Here is a 22,310-nt window from a genome sequence, read left to right on the forward strand (position 1 = left end):
AAGGCCAGGGAGCCCGGGTGCCTTTCCCCTTGCCACATGTTCTCTTTTCTTTTATCGTTGCCAAAGCTGTGTCGCATAAGTGTCTCCCATCGTTCTGTCAGCCATTTCACCTTTTTACCGAATCAATCTATAATTTGCTTTTGTCTTTTTAAATTGTCACCAAAAACATTTTCGTTGTTTACATTAGAACTGTTTCTTACTTGTGTTTTTATTTGTGGTTCACTCTTCGACTCTGATGTTAGCTTGTAGATCAGCATAGTTGCTGTATTGATAGTTGCAATACAATCTGACCGTCTGATTCTCAGCTTTGGTTTCTCTCCCATGTTACGTTATATATAAGAGCTACTCTGTAGGAGGATCTGTGCATGTGACAGCTGCATTTTAACCCAAACTATCTTTTTCCTCTGTCATTTCCCTTCTCAGAATGGGCAACAACTATATCGGCACATATATTTGGGCTGTAAAGAGGAAGACAATGTTCAGAAAAACTATGAGCTACTTTACACTTCTCTGGCTCTTATAACTATTGAATTGGCCAATGAGGAAGTGGTCATTGATCTCATTCGATTAGCCATTGCTTTACAGGTATGCTTTCATAATCTCTCATTGAAGAAAACCTTTTTCTTTATGAACTAGATACCATCTTTAAAGTGGTATTGCCCTAATCCAGCCAGCATCATTAATTTTATCTTCATTTTTTAAGTTTATTTATTCTGAGGAGGGGGACAAGGGAAAGGGGAAGGGTTAGAGAGGCAGAGAGAGAATCCCAGCTCAGGGTTCAGACTCATGAACCGTGAGATCAGGACCTGAGCCAGAATCAAGAGTCGGACACTTAACTGACTGAGCCACCCAGGCGCCCCAAGGACATACAGTTTAAAACGGAGGTATCTACTTTTAAGTCTGAAATGAGGTTATGATCACACTCATTCTTTTAACAAAAGATTGAGTGAGCATCAGCTGTGTGCTAAAGCGGTGGGGATAGTGTGATGAAAGAACAGCATGGTGCCTCTGCCCGTGCTGTCACTGGCAGGGAAGAGGCTCAGTCCATAGCCGCCGCATATGTAGCTGTTTAACTGGAGTGTAATGTTACATAAGGAAAGGACAGTGTGTAATGGGAATAGGTATCAGATGTGTATTTTAATATAAGATACATGTATTGTACGCGTGCGTATATATACACGTGTGTCTATTTGTGTATTTCCTGCCTCCCACCCCGAAAGAGTTTCCTAAGACAGAACTATTTGAGAGTTGTAACTCCCCTGTAAATGGGCATTTACTTTCCTTTTAGAATTCTTTAAAAAGTGATTTTATAAGGTGACATTTGTATCTACACTCCAAACGACCTACGGTTTCTCAGTATAGTCACAGGGAAAATGTTAATGGAGCCTAAGACCTCGATCTGTCAGCCGTGTTTGTTTTTTTATTAAAGGACAGTGCGATTATCAATGAGGATAATCTGCCCATGTTCCATCGCTGTGGAACCCTGGCCCTGGTTGCGGCATACCTCAACTTCGTAAGTCAGATGATAGCTGTCCCGGCGCTTTGCCAGCATGTCAGCAAGGTAATGTATGTACACAAGTTCTTCAACTCGATTTCTATACAAAAATGACTGGGTTTCTTCCAGAGACGATTGTTTTCAGTTTCAGTGATTGTGTGTCAGACTATAAAGATAATGCTGTAAAAATATGCATCACTTTTACAGTAGTGACTAACTGAAACTAAAACTACAGCTAGCGTTTATATTTTCTTTCGTGCCAATTTTATTAGAATTTTTTTGCGTTGTGGTCAAGTAGAATGCTTGGTTTTCTTCTAGAATAAGTTATATGCATTCTTATATAATTTTTTCCCTTTAAACCATTATGAATCTTAGTATCGAGGTTATTTTTAATTGTACTGGTTTATACTATTTTAGTTATTGTTTTAAGCCAGTCTATTTGAACCAGATATCAAAGGTTGAATTTTTTTTAGATGTCTATTTTTGGGAGAGAGACCACGTGCACATGCACAGGGAAGGGGTAGAGAGAGAGAGAGGATCCTAAGTGGGCTCTACACTGTCAGCAGAGAGCCTGGTGCAGGGCTCGAACTCATGAACTGTGAGAAGTCGGACGCTTAACCAGCTAAGCTACCCAGGTGCCTCCAAAGGTTGAATTATTGAAGAAAACATTTGTTAAGAGATTTGTCTTATGTCATTCAACTATATTCAATTTTTTTTTCAGCAGTAACTCATTAGATAGCTACTTGCACAATTTAATACATGTTTCAGAGCCCCTAAATTACCTGGCAAGGAAAATCCACTCTAATTTTTATTCTTTAAAGATATCGGTCAAGGAGAGCCTATTTTTATGGTATTGGAAACACATCTCTCAGTCCACGCTGAAATGTAGGTGTTCAGTGCATTTTAAGAAATAAAATTCATTCATTAAGCAGATGTTTGAGGTGACATTTGATGCCTGTCATTAGAGGTACAAAAGCAGAGAGCCCGCTCCAAGTTGCCTGCAGTGGGGAGGAGCCAGACTGCAGGAGCCCCTTGAGACCTCATGCACGGGCCACATGAGGTGGCCCAGGAGAGCGAGGGCGCCTCGGGCCTAGAGCTTTGTCCAGGGCAGTGGCATTTGAGAAAATACGTGTTCTTACCCTGTTGTTGTAGGTTTAATCAAATATAATATGTTCTTGTATTTTTTTTTACTATGTGTATTATTTTATTCTCATGGTTTTGTTACTTTCTGAATATTTGAAATAATAAATGTGAAAATAAAGTAAACCCTGCATTTGGGCTCTAAGTGTAGCTTAAATTCCAAAATAAAGTGCTGGTATTGTTTATAAATGTTTAATGTCTCTGTTTTTAGTTTCCCAAATTGTCAGAGCCAGATCATGAAGGTGAGGTTTTTGATTTTGTTTTTGGATATTTTTCAGGTTATTGAAATTCGAACTATGGAAGCCCCTTATTTTCTACCAGAGCATATTTTCAGAGATAAGTGCATGTATGTTGATTCTTTACATTATAAGAAAGGGGTACTCCTGACTTAGAAACCAGTCAGCAGTGATTATAAGGGAGTAAACTGCTGCTAGAGTAATTTCTGGAGTTTTATAATAGTAATTTTGTATCTCTGTCATTTAATACATTTGCCTTCTTTGCTATAAAAAAGTTCTTGTACGTTGTAAACATAGACTCATGCACCCATGGAATCCATCCTTGATGAAAAAAGGTTTATATTGCCTTTTTGTTAAATACAGAGATGTATCTCTAAAATGTAACATGTTCTCATAGATAAATAAGCCTTCCTTTAAGAGAAGACAGTATCCTGTTCGAGACTTTCAGTAATAGATAACAGCGCTCATCAAATTGTGGGAGAGAGACTGTTTTGAGGAAAAGCACTGTTAAACTCTGCATTCTCCCTTGCTCTTCAAAGAAAAGAAATACATGTGAACAATACTTTATTCAAACTTGAGGCTGTAAAAGCAGTGTGACAGTGAAAGCATCAGTATAAGATAGTATCAAGCAGTCTGAACAGAAAGTGAACCTTTATGTTCCTATTGGGCAAGTGCTTCCTATCATTTAGTAGTGTAATACGTGCTTCACTCATCATCAGTGAGCTGCACTGTAGATATTCTTCTCTCAGTTTTAATTAGCATGGAAGTTAAAGCTGAATTTATTCCTTTTCATCATTTGATGTGTGAAGACCCACAGGATAATTAAGGCTGACTTCCCCCGCTGGAATGTTCCTGGAGAAGGAATCACAGCAGAATGCTTAACATATGGGACCACAGACCCTGTGTTTTTATAGCCCAGTTAGTCACCAACAAAATGACACCGATTTTTCTATTACTAATTATGGTTTAAGTTGTGTTTATATTTAGGCTGTGATCCAGAATGTTTGCATGTTAACTTATTTTTTGCTCAGTAATTTAAATAATTCTGAATGACTTTTGTTTTGATCCACCTGGCAGGCTTCCAAAATCTTTGGAGAAGCATGACAAAAATTTATACTTTTTGACCAACAAGATTGCAGAGTCACTCGGTGGCAGCGGCTATAGTGTTGAGAGATTGTCGGTACCATATGTGCCCCAAGTGACAGGTAAGAAGAGGAGGTTAATTAGAGCCCTAACTCTGGTGATTGTGTTTTGGCAATTTTTCCATGAACCCAGTTAGCAGTGAAAGTTCATTGTTTGTATATTTACTTGACCAGATGCTTAAGAGGTTTTACTTTCACTTTAGAATTTTACTCTTGAAAATCTTGGGTAAATCCCTTCAAGCCCTATGATTTTATCGTGAATGGCTTGAGGCCTCACATGATGGTTACTGTACTCAGTACATCAATATTGTACTTTAAAGAAGCAAACGGAAATCTTTCGTCATTAGCCCATCTTGTGTTTGGCTATGGAAATGTATTTAAATTGTTCAGTGGTGCTCTGTGACTGGTGAGCTGAGTGAATTCGGTAACTGTTGGCATTGGAAGGAGTGCAGACCGTCTGCTGTGGAAGAAACCTTCAGACCCTTTCAGTTAGTAGGTTTCCCTGTGTGCACCGCGTATTTCCTTCTGTTCTTCCTGCCTAAAACTATTCTCTTGTTTGGAAAGCAGAACTGCACGATACCTTGCATTTAATTTTTACTTTAAAAACTAAATCCAAGCAATTCTGTCCTATGACTTCATTTTCATTTGATAATCGTATAAATAGTTTGTTGGAAGAACTAGTTCCTGCTTCAGGGGATTCCTTCGTTGTATATGAGAGCTGTGTGGTTTGATGTCTGTAGCTCTCTGGATTAATCGCTAAAAGTGGCACAGTCTTTGTAACCAGCTGTCTTTTGTATAATGTGGATCCAAAATAGATCCATTTATTACAAAGATATTTCATAATCATCTGAGATATTAATGGATGCTTTTGCATTTTCTTTTACGTTCTATACTCTAAAAGATTCTATACCTCATGAATTCCTTGGGCATATAAAAGTGCTAAGAATAAAACATTAGTATAATTGTGTAATTTAAAAGATTTTTTTTTTAAAAGCCTTTTAAAATATTTCATTCTTATAATTTGGATTTAGCGCTCTTTCCTTCAGACAAAAAACCTCACAAACCCAGGCACAAGCGCAAAGGTAAATCCAAGTGTCAGTTTGGCTTACCCTTCCCTCCCCTGTCCTCTAGGAAAATAGCTTCGTAAAATTTGCCTTGTAGAAATGGAGCCAGTGGCCTGTATATTTTATATGGGTATAGGTTCACTTATTATTTCCCTTTACCTCCCAGTAGCCGTAGTGTATGTTTACCCTACTGTTTCCTTTTACCCTGTTCCTTTACTTCTGTAGCAAGTAACAGTTTTTAATGAAAATTATGGTGCTTTTTGTTTTTTTAACAGATGGTTTGCTCTCCCCCCTCACCCTCAAGAGACATATTCTCTTTCTTAGTGCCCCTTCTCATTCACTGGAAGAATTCTGAATATTTCAGTATATACTTAATTATGTAACTGCATAGAAATCCCTCAGTATGAATAAGATTTTTTGATTTATAAAGATTTTGAAAGTTTAAAAATTTTTTTAAATGTTCTCCTTATTTTTGAAAGAGAGAGAGCGTGAGCAGGGGAGGGGCAGAGAGAGAGGGAGGCTCAGAATCCGAAGCAGGCTCCAGGCTCGGAGCTGTCAGCACAGAGCCTGATGTGGGGCTTCAACTCATGAACCACAGGGTCATGACCTGAGCCGAAGTTGGATGCTTAACTGACTGAGCCCCCCAGGCGCCCCCAAGACATTGATAGTTTAGAACCAATCAGTGGCACATATGTCCCGCCTTAATGCAGAAAGGGTCCGAAGATGTAGTGATACTTTACGGCATAATCAGTTGGTTATTAAAATTTCTTTTTGTTGTGTAACCATCTGATACTTATTTTAAAAGTAGTGGATTTAAGAATAATAGCTTCAGTAAAAAGCAAAACGTATTTAGTTTCTTGTGTACCGTGCATGTATACGTGGTCATTAAAATATTAGCAGCCATTTAGTGTGCATTAATTCCGTGCCAGTCACTAAGATAAGTGCTTGTCTTCATTTTCTCATTTAATCCTGAAAATAGTTTGATGAAGAAGATAGCATTATCTTTGTTTACAAAAGAGAATAATGAGGTTGAAATGAAAAAGTGTGGTGAGCTAACACCACTAGTGCCTCACCTCTTGAGTTAAGTGGTGAAGACATTGATTTTGCCAAGTGTTTTTCCGTGTATGTCAGGACTGGTAAGTCATCCCTGTTGATCCAGATGGATTTTTTCACGCATTCCACAAACTTTGACCGANCACCCGCTGAGGATAAGAGTGGAGCGAATCCGCTGCTTCATTTACTTTTGTCATTTGCTTTTGTTTTGGAGGGTTGGGCGATGTGACTGAGTTGAAGCAAAGAAAGAAAAAGCACACATTTCAGTTGCAACTCTCTATATGTAGTTTTGGATCTCAGATGATAGAAGGAAGGAGTTTTTATTAACAGAAATGAATAGCAAAGAGTGGCTGGTTTAGGGGATTGGCCTCTTGTTGAGGATCTTTGACAGCATCCACGTAGGGGGCCCTGTAGTCAGAGTCCGGGCGGGGCTTTGTGGGGGAGTCCCGAGGTTAGAAATCGGCAGCGCGGCCCAGAGGGAGCAGGCCTGCTCAGGGTGAGGCCTAGAGAGGAAGGAAAGAGACTTGCAGGGCCCTCCCTCCACCACACGGCCTTGGGCTTGGCTGCTCATCTCCCACCTGTGAAGCAGGGACTGTAGCTGAGCCTTTTGGCTGAGATTGGATAGATACACATGCAAGTACTTGTAAAACAACAAAATGCCACATAAATATGAGAATAGCTTTAGTTGTTTTTCAATTCCTTCATCTTTTAGTTGGGATTTTGAATTTTGTTAGTTTGTCCTGTTGATCAAAAGCACTTTTAACACAAGAGTACCTTTATCTACTTTATCCAAACCTCCATTATATACCAATTAGTATATGCTTATAAAAGTATTTTCTCCTTTTGGAGAAATAGTAGAGGTTCTGTTTAAAAAAAATTGTTTTTTAATGGGATTGTCTTTTATGTCACACTGACTTTCTATTCCATGGTGACAATGACTTTTCATTTGTTATTATACTGTAAATATGCATCAGCTCTAGAAGGAATGTTGCGTTTTTTATGTAGGGCCACAAAAGTTTGTCTGTATGAGTAGTATAAGTGTTAAACTATGACATTTTGAATTTTGTGTAGATAAATGACCTGTGAAATTTTGTTTTGCCGCAGTTAGATTTTTAATTGAATCCAAGTGGTACAGCAGTCCTAATTACACGTAAGACTTATTTTATACTGTGAAGTCAGTTCCTATATCTTACTTTTTTATATCGCCATGGGAGATTGCATTGAGAACAGTGTAGTGTAGTTCCGTGCATCCTTGCATTCACACTGCTTTTTCTGTTTCTTAGCCGTTGCAGTGCAGCTACATGCATTATACACACATGAAGCAAGTGGCAGCAAAATAGCACTGGAGGAAGTTGGGCACAGCTCTAAGAATTGCTTCTAAAATCCAAATTCTAGTTAAAAACAGAAAGAAGAGATGATGGTAGATTAACCGCTGTGAATAGCAGATCCAGGAAGCAGAGTGGGAGGAGGCCTGGGAGAGCAGAGAGGGCTCAGTGTCTGGGGCTGAGGGCCTCTCCGGAGGGGGTGTAATCCAGACCCCGAGGTGGTGACCAGACGGTCCTCCAGAGCTGGCAGGACAGGGCTGTCCAAGCGGCTGTGGAGAGGTGGCATGTCAGTAGGCTGGGAAAGGGTGGGGGGCAGATGCAGGTGGCCCATGGGGACGACCGAGGGGTATTATCCCTGTCAGCTCCATTCTAGAAACTTATGTGTAGATGCACATGAGATCTGGTTACACTTGTACCTGTGAGCAGGTGACTGTGGAGGTCCAAAGAGAAAAGTTAAGAATATACAGTGTTAGCATTTTCCGTTATGTTTTATTTTCTTCCCTTAAAAAATGTTTACTCTTCTTAAATCTTTGTTTTCACTGATTTTGCCACTCAGTGATTCCTTTCCTGCCCCCATGACTCTCTTCCCCTTTTATTTTTATCTTGGGCTTAAAGCTGACTCTTCCGTACTATCCATCAGCCTGTATATATTAACCCAGGAATCCTTTTATGGAGTTCTGTGTGAGAAGCAGACTGTTACTCCTCATTCTGAGTTCTGGTGAGACCTGACCCTGGGCCAGCTTCCAGGGTACAAGCAAGTCAACAGTGATGCCCACATGCTGTTTTGTGGCGGTGTCGTTGATGCATCATGTTTGGTAGTTTATATCAAAGCATACGGTCATGAAGAATGAAAACAAACCTACAGTGTTGAGGTTGTAGTCGTAGCTGCGTGCGGGAGATAAAGTATTTTCAGTGTGAGACTGTAGCAGAGCGGTCTGTATGGATGGGTCCTCAGGGAGCATGTCTTCATCCTGCACCTCCAGGCTTGCAGCCGAACCCGGGGGCTCCTGCGCGGTAGGTGCAAAGCAGAGTCTGTCACCCGATTCCCGCTGTGGTTGCTGAGGCACGGTCACTTACATGTCCTAGCACAAGGCCCGGAAACATTAGGAGGGCAGTAATGACTGAGGGGCGCTGGGGAAAAAGCAGTCATAAACGATAGTAAATTTTTGTGGGTAGAGGAAAGAGAGTAAGTCAAAATAATCGGAGTAATATTTAATATTTTAAGGAAGTGATAGGATATTCAATGAGGCCTTGAAAGATGAGAATTTGTAGAGCAGGGAGGATATAAAGAAGGGCAAGTAATGAAGTATTTCCAGTAGGCGTCTCTGTTTGTAGAAAAGCATGGAAGGAAGGTGGATAGGCCACAGTGTGCTCAGAGATGAGAGAAAAGCACATTTTACTCGAACACTAGGTAAATTAGGGAGCAGTGGAAGTTACTATTGGTAAGATCTGACCCGAGAGGCCAGATGACTTTTTAATTCATCAGGGAGTAGGTAGCTTGCTGGAGTGATGTGGTTAGTGTTTTAAGGAGCTCATGATGTGATGGTGGCATATAGTGAACATTGTAGAAAGGACTGCTATCAGTCAGGACGGACTGAGTCAGTGGTTCTCAGCTGAGGTTGACCATGCCCGTACCAGTGGACGCTTCCAGTCCCGGAGACATCTTTAGTTTCTTCCACTGGGGCAGGAAACNGGGGAAGGGGGAGGCTGCTGGCTTCTAGTGGGTAGAAGCTAAGCACCGTACAGTACACGGAAACCCAGCACCAGAATCATTTGGCCCAAAATGTCAGTAGTGCCAGCGTTGAACCCTGGCTAAGTGACGTTGTGGTAACAAACAACTGTAGGTTCTCAGTGGTTTAAAGTAAAGCTGTGTTGCTCAGACCAGCTGTGCATAACCTCATAGCACCCATATCTGGAACCCACGCTGAACGGAGCAGCTGCTCTCTCGGCCCTGCTTGCACTCTCTCGGCCAGAACTAGTTACGTAGTCCCTCCACGCAACAGAGAAGCTGGAATCGCAGTCCTACTGTCTGCCCAGAAGGAGGGTGAGCTACCATATGTGATGAACTGCAGTAATTATTAGCCTGGAAAGCTACCTTGGAGTAGAAAAGTAGTCGGTAAGAGAGTCAGTAGAAGAAAATCGCAGTCTGTATAAAATAGGATTAGGAAGATGGGGTATTGCCGGAACATGAAGTGACCGTGCTGTTAGACATGGACTCTAGACCCGAGCTTCCCAGCTGTTGTTGGGAACATTCCAGGTGTGTCTGGATATTGACCTCCTTAGCTCTTCCCATAGCTGAGAGGGTCCTAGGCAGTCAGAGCCTACAGTGTAAGCAGCCTCTTCGTTTATCGCTGACATGTTTTTAAACCCCAATTCAAAAGCTTGGGAAGCTTTCATTAGTCAACGGGCTCTCTTTGTCTAAAAATTATAATTAAGACTGAAAGTGATTTACTTTGGAATCAGTACTCAGAACAATATAGAAGGGAGAGCAGTTAGATCATTTAGGAAGCTATCCTAAGAATTGAGGAAAAAAAGATGAAGAATTTTAATGACGGCACTCTTGAATATAAATAGGGCAGTGTAAGATAAAGATGGTTTATTAGAGATGTTAAAATTGGGTTTAGAACATGTGGAATAGAATTAATGAATAGAAAATTGGAAATACTGAACTGGAGCTCAGAAGAGAGTTCCAGCCGTGGTTGAATAAACCTCTAATTCTGTGTATCGGGGCACGTGAAGTGGCTTCCCTCTTTCCGATGAAGCCATGATGATTAGATGTTCTAGCACCCTGTGCTTCTCCAGCACCCTCTCTATTTTCGGCCTTCTCTGTGACTCTGCTGTGTGGACCACATTCAGTAGCCTGCCCCTCACAGCAGACACGGTGCCTACTCACTTCATAGATTTGCTGAATGTGGAAAGAGAAAATTGAAGAGAAAAAAAATGTATGGAAGGAGATTAGAATTAGAAAAAAACCCTGAAATTTCCATAAGGTAATTAAACAGGCAGGGGACCAAGGAATAGCTGTTGAATTGACTGGTTAGGAAGACACAGGATTTTTATGGAAAAAAAAGCCCTCTGAGAAGAGTGGTTGAGGCAGGATGGTAACTGCAGTCTAAGAAGACTAGGTAGTGGCAGATGAGAGCTGTTGTTCAGACCAAGCAAGGAAGCACGTGTGCAGAAGGGAGGGGGGCAGGTGGCTAAGCTGGAGCCCTGCGGCCAAGAGCAGGTCAGGAGCCAGTGGAGCGGAGCGTCTGGGAAGGGTGGGCAGGGGGCTCCTACCCGAAGCGGCAGGCCCCTCAGCCCATAGGTGTGGTGCGGGGTACATACTCGCAGATGTGGGCCTAAGTGCCCCCCCTCCCCGCCCCCGAAGCCAGTAAGTGCACAGCTTTCACTGTTTTGAGGAAAACTTGAGAGCTAGCTATAAGACAGTTTTGGGAGTTTTCAGTAAAAACGAACATACTCGATTTAGATTATGTAATTCCTCCTTTTAGTGTTGACTTGTTTTTATTTACATTATTAGGTAACAGTACTGTTGCTATTCTGAATGCCCCTTACTGAAAAATAAAACTATTAACCTTATTTCAGTTCTTGCCATCAATTTTATTTTTTTAATCTGCTTGATGAAATTTAGAAGTCTGAGAACAGTGTTTTTATTTAGAAAGAGCAAAAAAAAAAGTCTGAGAACAGTGTTTTTATTTAGTAAGAGCAAAAGAAAAGACAAACTCTTTAATTTTCTAAAATATTTTAAAATCTGAAATAGAGTTTATAAAGGACATACCGTTTCTCACTAGCAAATAATGGGGGAAAAACAATTTTTATTTTAGATGAAGATCGACTTTCTAGAAGAAAAAGTATTGTGGACACCGTATCCATTCAGGTGGATATTTTGCCCAACAGCATCCCTTCTGATGATGTGGTAAGTTGCTGAAGGTTTGTGACATTGTACTTTCTCGAGATAGACGTCAATTGAAAAGAGTTTTGTGCCCCTCCANCCCCGAAGCCAGTAAGTGCACAGCTTTCACTGTTTTGAGGAAAACTTGAGAGCTAGCTATAAGACAGTTTTGGGAGTTTTCAGTAAAAACGAACATACTCGATTTAGATTATGTAATTCCTCCTTTTAGTGTTGACTTGTTTTTATTTACATTATTAGGTAACAGTACTGTTGCTATTCTGAATGCCCCTTACTGAAAAATAAAACTATTAACCTTATTTCAGTTCTTGCCATCAATTTTATTTTTTTAATCTGCTTGATGAAATTTAGAAGTCTGAGAACAGTGTTTTTATTTAGAAAGAGCAAAAAAAAAAGTCTGAGAACAGTGTTTTTATTTAGAAAGAGCAAAAGAAAAGACAAACTGTCTTTAATTTTCTAAAATATTTTAAAATCTGAAATAGAGTTTATAAAGGACATACCGTTTCTCACTAGCAAATAATGGGGGAAAAACAATTTTTATTTTAGATGAAGATCGACTTTCTAGAAGAAAAAGTATTGTGGACACCGTATCCATTCAGGTGGATATTTTGCCCAACAGCATCCCTTCTGATGATGTGGTAAGTTGCTGAAGGTTTGTGACATTGTACTTTCTCGAGATAGACGTCAATTGAAAAGAGTTTTGTGCCCCTCCACACTTTCGAAAAGGAGCAAATAGAACTCTAAATTATCCCCCAAATCAACAGAACTATTAGTAGACATTAATCTGATTTAGCCTTGAGCTTATTTTTTATTTATTTTATTAAACTCAGCTGTCAGTAAAGATACATAAATTTACCAGTGTATGTTATGATGTCATTAGGTTTTACATTGTAATTTAGTGTAATCAAAGGAGCTGTGAAACAGAACTGGGTTTTTTTTTTATCAGTAAGAAATGTTATGTAAGGCCTGTACTAAATTAGGACACTCTTCAGATCCTATTTATTTTTAAAGGTTTATGAAACATAAATTATGAGAATAAATGGAATTGTACAATCTCATGTGAAGGCAAATGTACCTAGAAGGTTTCAAACCCTCATCTATAAGGGAAAATTTGCTATCATTTGATAGTAACTGTAATGAACTTAATGTAGGCTATACTGTGTCAGTACCGTATGTACTTTTTTAGGGACCGTGGCTTATTTGAAATGTCAGATTTGATGCCCCCCTCCTGTTCAATAGAGCTCAAAAGTGTACCCTCCTGTCCTTTAGGAAGAAAAAGCAGCCAGGATTGCCTAGGACTTACTCCACACAAGTTGCCAGAGAATTTTTTGATAGTCTAATAAAAATGCCCAAATACCAGCCTGTCGAGTAAGCCTTCTCCTGGGGTTTGTCTGTTGCTTGCCTTCCTAGGTGTTTATGATTTCTCATGGTGCAGTGTAAAGAAGGGATTATCCATCCATCGAAGAAAGGGGGAAGGAATAGTTCCTGAATTCGTGCGTTCACAGCCTTCTTTCCCCTCCCCCTTCCAATCCCTGTCAGTCTTCAGGAATTAAAATTTTTTAGTGGCCAGGCTACAGCTGACTAGCTTACGTCTTTTATGTTAGATGTAGAATTACGTAGAATTAATCGGCTTCATTAAGAAATTATCAGCAGAATGTCAGTAGTGACTAAAGACGCAGTTAGAATTCATTTTGAAATGTGGTGGTTGTAATTTCTTGCCAGCTTAAGGCTCAAGAAAAATCACCTTTTGTAAATTCACCTCTTCAAAGCCATTCTAATTTGTATACTTTTTACTAGTCAGGAAGGAGTTGTGCTAGCTCTGTATTTTAATGATTATGGATTTGTTAGGGAAGAAATTAATCCAAAGCCTTAGTTTATATATTTTATCAAGAGTGCAATAAATTTTATTGACTGATACTCTATTCTTTTTAACCATTTTTAGTGTGTGTGTGTGTGTGTGTGGTGTGTATAGCACTTCAGATTGTTCTAAAAGACTCCATCTATTTTGATAAAATGAACTCAAGAATCATTAGTACGAAGACTTACTATAGCAGGAAGATTCTTAAGCATAAATTTTGCAGTTAAAAGTCCATTAATACATTTGTTAACTTGTTAAAGATCCTGTTTTCTCTTTGCTATACATCCCATGTCAAATATGCTGCACACTGAGCTGAGAAGTTACAGGTTATTAGAAGATTTTCCTGAGCACATTGGAGTTTCAGACTCATTTGCCATCACGGAATCTGATTTTGCATACTAGGGATGACTGTTCAAATTCCTGAAGACAAAATAGCATTCTCTTGTAGGCTAGAACTAATGAATTTCATAGTATGGACAGGAGAGATTCACATCAGTTAGGTGCTCACCAGTTGTTGGTGTAACAATGTATCAAACTAGGGTTAAGTAGATTTGCTAACAGGCAAATAAGAAAACCACTCATTTAAAATCACGCATATCAGTCATTATATGACTGTTTAAAAAAACATCATTCTTGTATTTGATAAAAACTGTTTGAAATTTTATGTATATAATCCCAGTTTGTCCTCAGATATATCCAGTGTCTGCTTTTAGAGCTTGTAGTGTTTTTCAGAAAGTCAAATTGTTTAGCTGAGATCCTAGCAAACTTGTGTTTCCCTAGATAAGAACTGAAATTGCTAGCTGTAGTCTGTTGAAATACCTGATCTACTTGAGGTTTGTCAGTACTGACGTTTGCAATTCAAACCTTTGCCCACTGTGAATCACTTAGTGAACTTTATCTAAAAATTGCCAGATAGATAGATAGATATAAATTAAGATATTCAAGAAGATAAATGGCTAAAATGGAAGAGAAGCATCTCTGTCTCCTGAGATAAAATTATCAGCGTGACTAATAGCATAAAGCACCAATGACCTGATTCTTTGATCTCTGGTGCCCTCTGAGCATTATGGGCATGACTGATATGCATGATGGACATGAGAGAACCTGAAATCACCACTTGGTTCTTCTCTCTGAAAGGTAACAGTCAGTGCTTGATTATATGGAGGAATAGATGGGAGACTTTACACATTACATTTTGAGTGTGTATTGAATTTTTCTTTGTACAAAATTAAGTCACTGGTGGGCTACAAAGAATTGTGTATTCTAGGACCAATAACAGACCCTTATTTTACATATTCGTACCCTTGCCTTTTCCCAAATGCAAGTAAAGGAGCTTGCACCTGTGCTGACCAAGCAAGTCTAGTCTCCTATCGGTCAGAAGCTGCTCTCCTCGCTGCCATAGCAGTACCAGGGTGTCCGTGGCAGGAACAGAGCAACTAGTCTGATTGGAAAAAGACAAGACAAACAGCAGATTTCACGCAGGCCCAAGGGCATTGTACGGTCTGGGGTAGAGTTGTACATCATGAGATCATGAATAAGGTTCAGATCATCAAGGTGCCCGAGGCTGGTGCCTTTGTGCCCTTTCTGCAGAACTCCTGTGAGCCGTGTCAGCAGAGGCGAACATGGTGGGGGTTGGGCACCAGTGACGGGGGCGGCTTCTCTTTAGCAGCTCCTTGAGCACATTCGAGTTTCACACTCATTTTCCATTATGGAATCTGATTTTGTATATTAGCAATGATTATTCAAACACCAGAAGACAAAATAGCATTATCTTCTAGGCTAGAACTAATTGTATGAAAAATAATGAAGCATTAAACACCGGTTTAAAGCACTTGGTCTTCTTTCCCTTTTAAATAGGGCTCATAGAAGAGAAGGGTGGGAAACATGATTGAAGCCAAATTATAGAAGGTTTTATCACCCGCCTGAGGCTTTGTATGTAATTTGGAAGAAGTAGGGAAACACTGAAATTCGATCAGGGTCGTCATTGGAGCTGTGCTTTCATGAAAGAAATCTCAGAAGCGTGACCAGGCTAAATTGGAAAGAAGAGACTGGAGGCAGAGAGGCCAATTAGTGCATCCTTTAAATAGTCTCCACTTGGGTAAGGAGGACCTGGGTAGCCTGTTCTAGAGCAGAGTGGGCAGGGCCACAAGGTGACTTAAAGGGAGTCTGCGAAAGGAAGTTAAAAGAAAGGAGAGGCACATCATGATCATGCGCATCACGGAAAACAGGAACCCATAGAGAAGAAGAGTTCTTGGAATAAAGTACTTTAGCTTCTCATGTACCTGGGACCAAACAAGTGATCATGAACAATTCGGTGTCACAGAATGCTGGCCTGGTAGCTGCTCCGGTGTTCCCGCCCCTGAACTGTAGCTGTTTCTCAAAAGCCCAAAACTCCTAACCAGTTGTAAGAATGACAGTGGGTTTTGTTTTTGTTTTTTTTCTTTCATTGAGATACTAGGTTGCTTCTAGGTACAAATAATGAACAGGCCAGAGCCTAATCCTGTGTATCTACTCCAAATATCTAGAACAAAGCAACTGAAGATTCCCGAGTTTAATCTGACTTCAACTAGAAAGATGAGGCCTCGGTAGGAAAACGGAGATAGTGGAGCCCTTGCTGCTTGATTTCTGGCTAAAGCCTTTGTGTTAAGAGAAGCGCAGGTGCACAGCACGAAGTCTTGCTTTCATTAGTCTTGCCGCTTTAGCCTTAGCAAAGGAAGCTCATGAGCTAAAATTAGGGATGACCAGAGGCCCAGGCAAGTACTCAGGTACCATTTCTTCTCTTACATTCAGAGATACTATAGTAACTGGGTATGTTCCTCCTCCTGAAAATCTCCTTGTGCCATAAAAAGTATTACTTTTTATCAGAAGGCAATTAATTTCATGCCCTTTATAAAGAGTATTTTTGAAGAATACGCCTTGGTGGTTGACCTAAGAAGATCCAGAATGTGATTATTTTAAGGTGTTGATTAACTATACCCGTTGAACACTTGCCAAAGTAGTGACTCTTGCTTTTAAACCATTCAAAAGTTTTCCGTTTATGTTTGATTAGTAAACTGTATGTGGCACCAGTAATGCAGGCGGTGTAGAGTCCTTAGTTTTCACGTGTTACCTCACTGAACCGAATTTGCACACACTCTCTGCCTTGAATACCTCAAAGCGCCGTTCGCCTGCAGAGCCTGGCGGCTGGCTCGGCCTGCGGGACTCAGGCGCTGCCCACGCCGTGCTTGGGGATTGAGTTCTGTGGTTCAGTGGTGCGTTGGCTGCCTGGAGGGTTCCGTGCTGTCACTGCAGCAGGCCCTTGTCAGCCAGGCACAGAGCGGAGTATAATCACAAATACAGCGAACACAAAGAAGAGAAAAAACTGTAAAAATTCTTAGTTGATTTGTAACTAGGTGAAGGTATTATTTATACTGACCTGTCTTAACTCTCGATTTTACCTAAAATCACTTTTCCCCAGGTCAGTAACACGGAAGAGATCACCTTTGAAGCACTGAAGAAAGCAATTGGTGAGATTTTCATTCATTCTCCTGACGTGGTGCCGGCTGCTTACCCTGTCTCAGAACTTGATTAGGGGCCGGTGTAAACACGGGCGTGGCAGTCCTGTGTTGTTGTGTAATGGCCTTATTCAGCTGCATTTTTTTAGTCTTTTTAACTTGTCCTTTCTTGTCATAGATTATGCTTTTCCTTTGCAGAGTGACTTTCATAGAATTCTGAAAGCACATCAGTGTATTTCAAGGCCACCCGTATTTGGTGACCAACTTGCAGGCCATGGGAACTTACAAAAACAGCGTATTTCTTTTTGTAGGAGAGAGGGATGAAAATTCTGAAAAACCCCAAGAAAATTAGAATAACTTGTAACGGGCATGTAGTGTACGGAGAAGCATGTTTCATACAGGGTAAGAGAAAGGAGCTGCCTTAGCTTGTTAGCAGGCGTGATAGTACCGTGTTAGCTCGTGCAGCTTTATAGGTGAGAGCTTCGAGGCAGAGAAATCAGCAAACTCCTGAGATCACATAGCTAGTAAATGCTGACTGATGCCAGCTTTCACACCCACATCTCACTGGTGTTTATTTGCTTTTGAGAGAGCACGAGCTGNATGTTAGCTCGTGCAGCTTTATAAGTGAGAGCTTCGGGGCAGAGAAATCAGCAAACTCCTGAGATCACATAGCTAGTAAATGACTGATGCCAGCTTTCACACCCACATCTCACTGGTGTTTATTTGCTTTTGAGAGAGCACGAGCTGGGGAGGGACAGACAGAGAGAGGGAGACAGAGAATCCGAAGCAGGTTCCAGGCTCTGAGTTGTCAGCACCGAGCCTGACGTGGGGCTTAAACCCACAAACTGTGAGATCATGACCTGAGCTGAAGTCAGACACTTAACCGACTGAGCCACCCAGGCGCTCCTTAATTAAGTATTAATATAAATTAGCCCTAGGCTAGTGATGCCTTCTTCTCAATTCGTTTCTAATTGGTAAAGCAATATAGGGTGGAAATTGGCTCCCGGAGATGTCAGGTTAAGAAAATCAGTGTCCAGGAAAGGTGGAGTGCTCTAGCACCCGTCATACATGAAATAAAATTGGACCTTTTCTGGCTTAATCCATTGGAGGATTTTTTTATGATTGTAATACAATGTCAGATTTGCCAAAATAAAATTGAACTCAGTAAGCAACTTTGAACCCCGTTAGACATGAACAGTCCAGGACAGTGGTTCTCGTGGTGTCTGTGGACCCCGGGGAGCCTGTGGTGGCTCTTTCCTTCAAGTAAGAAAGTGCCTTCAACCTAACTTTAAGGCAGCGCTAGCCTTTATGCTGCATTGTCAGCCTGAAGAGCGGCAGTGGCACCACACTGGGCTAGCGGTGTCATATTCTTCACACATACGGTCATTTCAAAACGAGATTTTATTTAGGAATGCTCTTAATTATAAATTATTTTATTAAATCTCAACCCGTGGGTACGAATCGTTGGAAGTACACAGACAGCACTTAGATTGCCTTGAATCACAAGCTCACGCTACTCCATTTTTTATGGAACATCATTTTTACTTTAAAAAAATAAAAAAAGAAAATCTATGGTATTTGGTAGACATTTTCTGGAAAATAGGCAAAGCTGTGACTTCAAGAGAAAACAGAAAACTGCCCTTACTATGTTTGCTCCTAATGATAAAATAAGCACTTTGAACAAAATTAAAATTTTGAAACTTTTGTCTGCCGCTGGAGAGTTTGACAGCTTCCCAATATTTAAAGACCATTAATGAGATCAGCGGTAATAACTTACACACGTGATTTTAAAATTTTTATAAGGAAACACGTCTGTATTTAGACGTGCATAAATCACTGGGTCAGTATTCCAAATGAGCATTGCATGACATTACAAAGTCCTGCATGAATAAGGATTATTCAGAGTGCAAAATAGATCAATAGATTTTACTATGACCAGTTACAAAAATTTATTAGTAAGATTTCAGATTTTATGTTGCAACTTTTTTTTTTCATATTTGCTTATTTATTTAGAGAGAGTGAGTGAGCAAACGNNNNAACCTATGAACTGTGAGATCATGACCTGAGCCGAAATCAAGAGTCAGACACTTAACTGACTAAGCCACCCAGATGCCTCAGATTGCAACTAACTTTTAAGAAAACTACCACTTCTCAAGGGCTGTTGTAGTGTCCAAGAAGAAATTCTCACAATTCTGTGAAAGGCTGTTAAAATATTCTTTCCCAACACACATCCTTGTGAGGCTGGATTTTCTTTATACATTTCAATCAAAGCAACACATTGCATCGGGTTGGATGCATTTGCAGATAGAATCCACCTGCCTTCTGTTAAGCCAAAACATTAAAGAGATTTGCAAAACTATCAATGCCACGTTCTTCACTGAATTTTTCATTTTGGGAAGGATAGTCGTTTTTTTCATTAAGCAAATGTTTTTGTTAACATAAAATGGTTTCATTATTTTTAAATGGTTTCTTTTTAAATGAATCAAAATTTTTAAAGCTTCTCAGTTTTATATTATAATATGGAAAATATCAATGGATATAACCCATTTTTAGAAAATTATTTGATTTTCTCATAACTTTCAAAGATGTAAAAAGGACTCTTGAAGCCCAGAAGCTTGCGAACTCCCTAATGCATGGAAAATAGACTTGCTGTCTGCAGGCCAAATTTAGGTGGAAATATTTGCAGAAATTGAGTATGTAATACCAGGGTGTATATGCCCCATCTTGCCCAAGTCCCCTTATTTTCTGCTGCTTTTATCTGACCTAATTTAAACATTTATGTTTCCTGCCTGGCCTCTGGCACATTTGAACTGCTTACCCCAGTGTAGTAAACAACAGAGAGAGAGATGATCATAATTCTCTATTAATAGTCATTCAGAAGTATATGCATTCTTCACCTTGGTTAATCCACCACAGTTTCAAAGGGAAAATATGCAGTGCCTGTTTCCTTTTGACTTGCTATTTATACGGTTTCCGCTTTTTATTTTTTATTTAAAAAAATTTTTTAATGTTTATTTTTAAGAGACAGAGATTGAGCATGAGCAGGGGAGGGGTACAGAGAGAGGGAGACACAGAATCTGAAGCAGGCTCCAGGCTCTGAGCTGTCAGCATAGAGCCCATTGCAGGGCTTGAATTCACGAGCTGTGAGATCATGACCTGAGCTGATATCAGATGCTTAACCAACTGAGCCACCCAGGTGCCCCTGTTTCCACTTTTTAAAACTAGCTAATTATTATTCACAGTTTGTCTACCTGAAAAGCAGACTGGCTTGAAGAATGTTGAAGACCGTACATTTCATTCTATGAAATTCTCCACCAGGGAAACAAAAAGAAAACAGCCTGAAGAATTACTAAGGCAGGGGTGGGGAGGTGGCTACAGTAGACCACTAATAAATAAGCCATAAATTAGCCCTATTTTCATATTCTTCAGCAAATATACACTATCAGTATCAAGACAGGCATTTATTAATTTTACTGTCTCACAAACCTTGGTCAGACCACACAGCATTTTAAGAGAAAATGTCTTTCCAAATTGTAAATAAATGGAAAAGGCTACAAGAGTGTGGTTCCAAATGACTGTATACCAGTTGTGCCCTTCAGTATCAAGGACAGTGGACTGTTTGGTCTCTCCCGTGTAGGAGGGCATGAAGATTCATGAGGGGGTCATCTTTCAGGAAGGACCTTGAAGTTGTCTGACATGTAGGGACACACTCCTTATTTTGGTAAGAGAAACAAAGGGAGTCTTTGACAAAGGGTCTTTTACTAGGTAGCTTTAACCCTTAGATTAAAAAAAAATTTTTTTTTTATGTATAAGCTTTCTCACCTTACAGACATTTCTTGGATGTTAGGTCTTTGGCTTATTTCCTTTTAAAATTAGTCCCGTAAATTACCTTTATTTTTGATTTATAGATGATTTGCTTTTCTGGTTATTGACAAGTTTCTTTGAAAATCTGTATTCCCTTTCATGGATCTTTGTGGACATTTATGTAGATACCAGTGGAATGGAAGAGCAGGAAAAGGAAAAGAGGCGTCTCGTGATAGAGAAATTTCAGAAAGCACCTTTTGAAGAAATAGCAGCACAGTGTGAATCCAAGGTAAGTGAACAGTTGGCAAAAGGCGTGGGGTGGGGTTTGCCCTTCGTGACATTTTCTTGGTGACTGGTGAGTGGGTTCTGAGCTTTATGCAGATCAGCGGAACACAAGGTGCTGTGTCAGACAGGGACTGAGAGCAGGTTGCCTGGCCACGAAGCCCAGGTGATGTGTTTGTGTAACACAAGCCGATGGAAGTAGCACATCCCGAACTACATGTGGGTGGTCTGTGGCTGTGATGCTTGCTGTGCAGTGGCGCTCAGGGATATTGCTGTGGCTCTTTTGTCTTAGGTGGCTGTTGGTTTGTTTTTACCAGTGCAACTAGGTAATGGATGAAAGAGAAAGTTTATATTAAATTCCAGCATATGAGATAAAACCAAAATATGAAAGCCTTCTGTACCATCAGCCTCATGGTTGTACTTATGCTTTGTCCTTTTTTTAAAAAAAAGGTTTATTTTGAGAGACAGTGTGTGCACATGTGGGGGAGGGTCAGAGAGAGGGAGAGAGAGAAAATCCCAGCCAGCCTTCGCACTGTCAGTGCAGAGCTCGATGCGGGGCTCGATCCCACAGATCATGAGATCATGACCTGAGCTGAGATCAAGAGTTGGTTGCTTCACTAACTGAGCCATCCAGGCGCCCCATACATTTTGTCCTTTAAATTGCATTTTTATTATTACAGGTGGGTATTTGGGAAATAAAACAATCCTTTCTTAACATTTTTTTTCTCCCTTGTAGGCAAATTTGCTTCATGATAGACTTGCTCAAATACTGGAACTCACTATACGGTAAGGATTTTATTACTACAAGAGCAATAAAGTAACAACAAAATAGAAACTGTTAAACCCTTGTAGAGTTGTGGCTGATTATGTTTAAGTCCTTGTGCTTTTCACTCAGGGCAAACAGGAGATCCGACAGGTGTCTCCATCTTGGTGGTCATTCTGCTCCCTGGACAGACTGATAACATTGTTTCCAGTGGCTTCTAGCTCTCCCAGCTTCCCTTTTTAGATCCTTCCTTCCTTCACCGAGGTCCCAAAAGGAGATCTGGGTAATTTGGGAGACTCACGTTCTAATGCTATGTTTAACCAGGTAGTTTCTCATCTCTAACCATTTTGATCTGCAAAAAACTGCAGTTTCATATTGTCCATGCTTACAGTTCTTTCCGGGGCAAGACCGACGGCACCTGTGCGGATGGCTTACTGCACTGATTAAAGTTGCCTCGGGTTTCCCTAAGTCCTGCGCATGTTAGCCCTGTTGTAAGTTACTTCATGTCCTAAACACGTGGTAGCTGACGCTTGGTCCCTGGGTTACCTGCTTGTGTTGGTTAATAAGCAGCGGAGCACAAGACAGGGAGAGGCGGCGGCAGGTCCATCTGAGTAGACGCAGGTGCCCGCACACGTCCTTCTGCCGACCTCGGTGTGGAGGCGGGCCTGTGTCACAGGTGGCACGGCGTTGGAGCCCGAGCTCAGAGCTGTGCTTTTGGAGTTTGTTTATACGTCAGCTGCATCA

General features: G+C 40.5%; 1 protein-coding gene across 1 annotated transcript in view; it reads left to right on the forward strand.

Moving 5' to 3' along the window:
- Positions 1-22,310, forward strand: part of EFR3A (EFR3 homolog A) — a 62,980-nt gene that overhangs the window by 36,038 nt on the left and 4,632 nt on the right. Inside the window, exons 14-21 of the mRNA XM_077750033.1 lie at positions 424-585; positions 1,430-1,561; positions 2,914-2,981; positions 3,949-4,076; positions 11,280-11,371; positions 16,681-16,729; positions 20,707-20,810; positions 21,540-21,589. Coding sequence (XP_077606159.1) covers positions 424-585; positions 1,430-1,561; positions 2,914-2,981; positions 3,949-4,076; positions 11,280-11,371; positions 16,681-16,729; positions 20,707-20,810; positions 21,540-21,589 — 785 coding nt within the window. The remainder of the gene's footprint in view (positions 1-423; positions 586-1,429; positions 1,562-2,913; positions 2,982-3,948; positions 4,077-11,279; positions 11,372-16,680; positions 16,730-20,706; positions 20,811-21,539; positions 21,590-22,310) is intronic.

The sequence above is a fragment of the Crocuta crocuta genome, unplaced genomic scaffold, assembly GCF_008692635.1.
Source record: "Crocuta crocuta isolate KB4526 unplaced genomic scaffold, BGI_CrCroc_1.0 scaffold119, whole genome shotgun sequence".
In the NCBI taxonomy this organism is placed as follows: domain Eukaryota; kingdom Metazoa; phylum Chordata; class Mammalia; order Carnivora; family Hyaenidae; genus Crocuta; species Crocuta crocuta.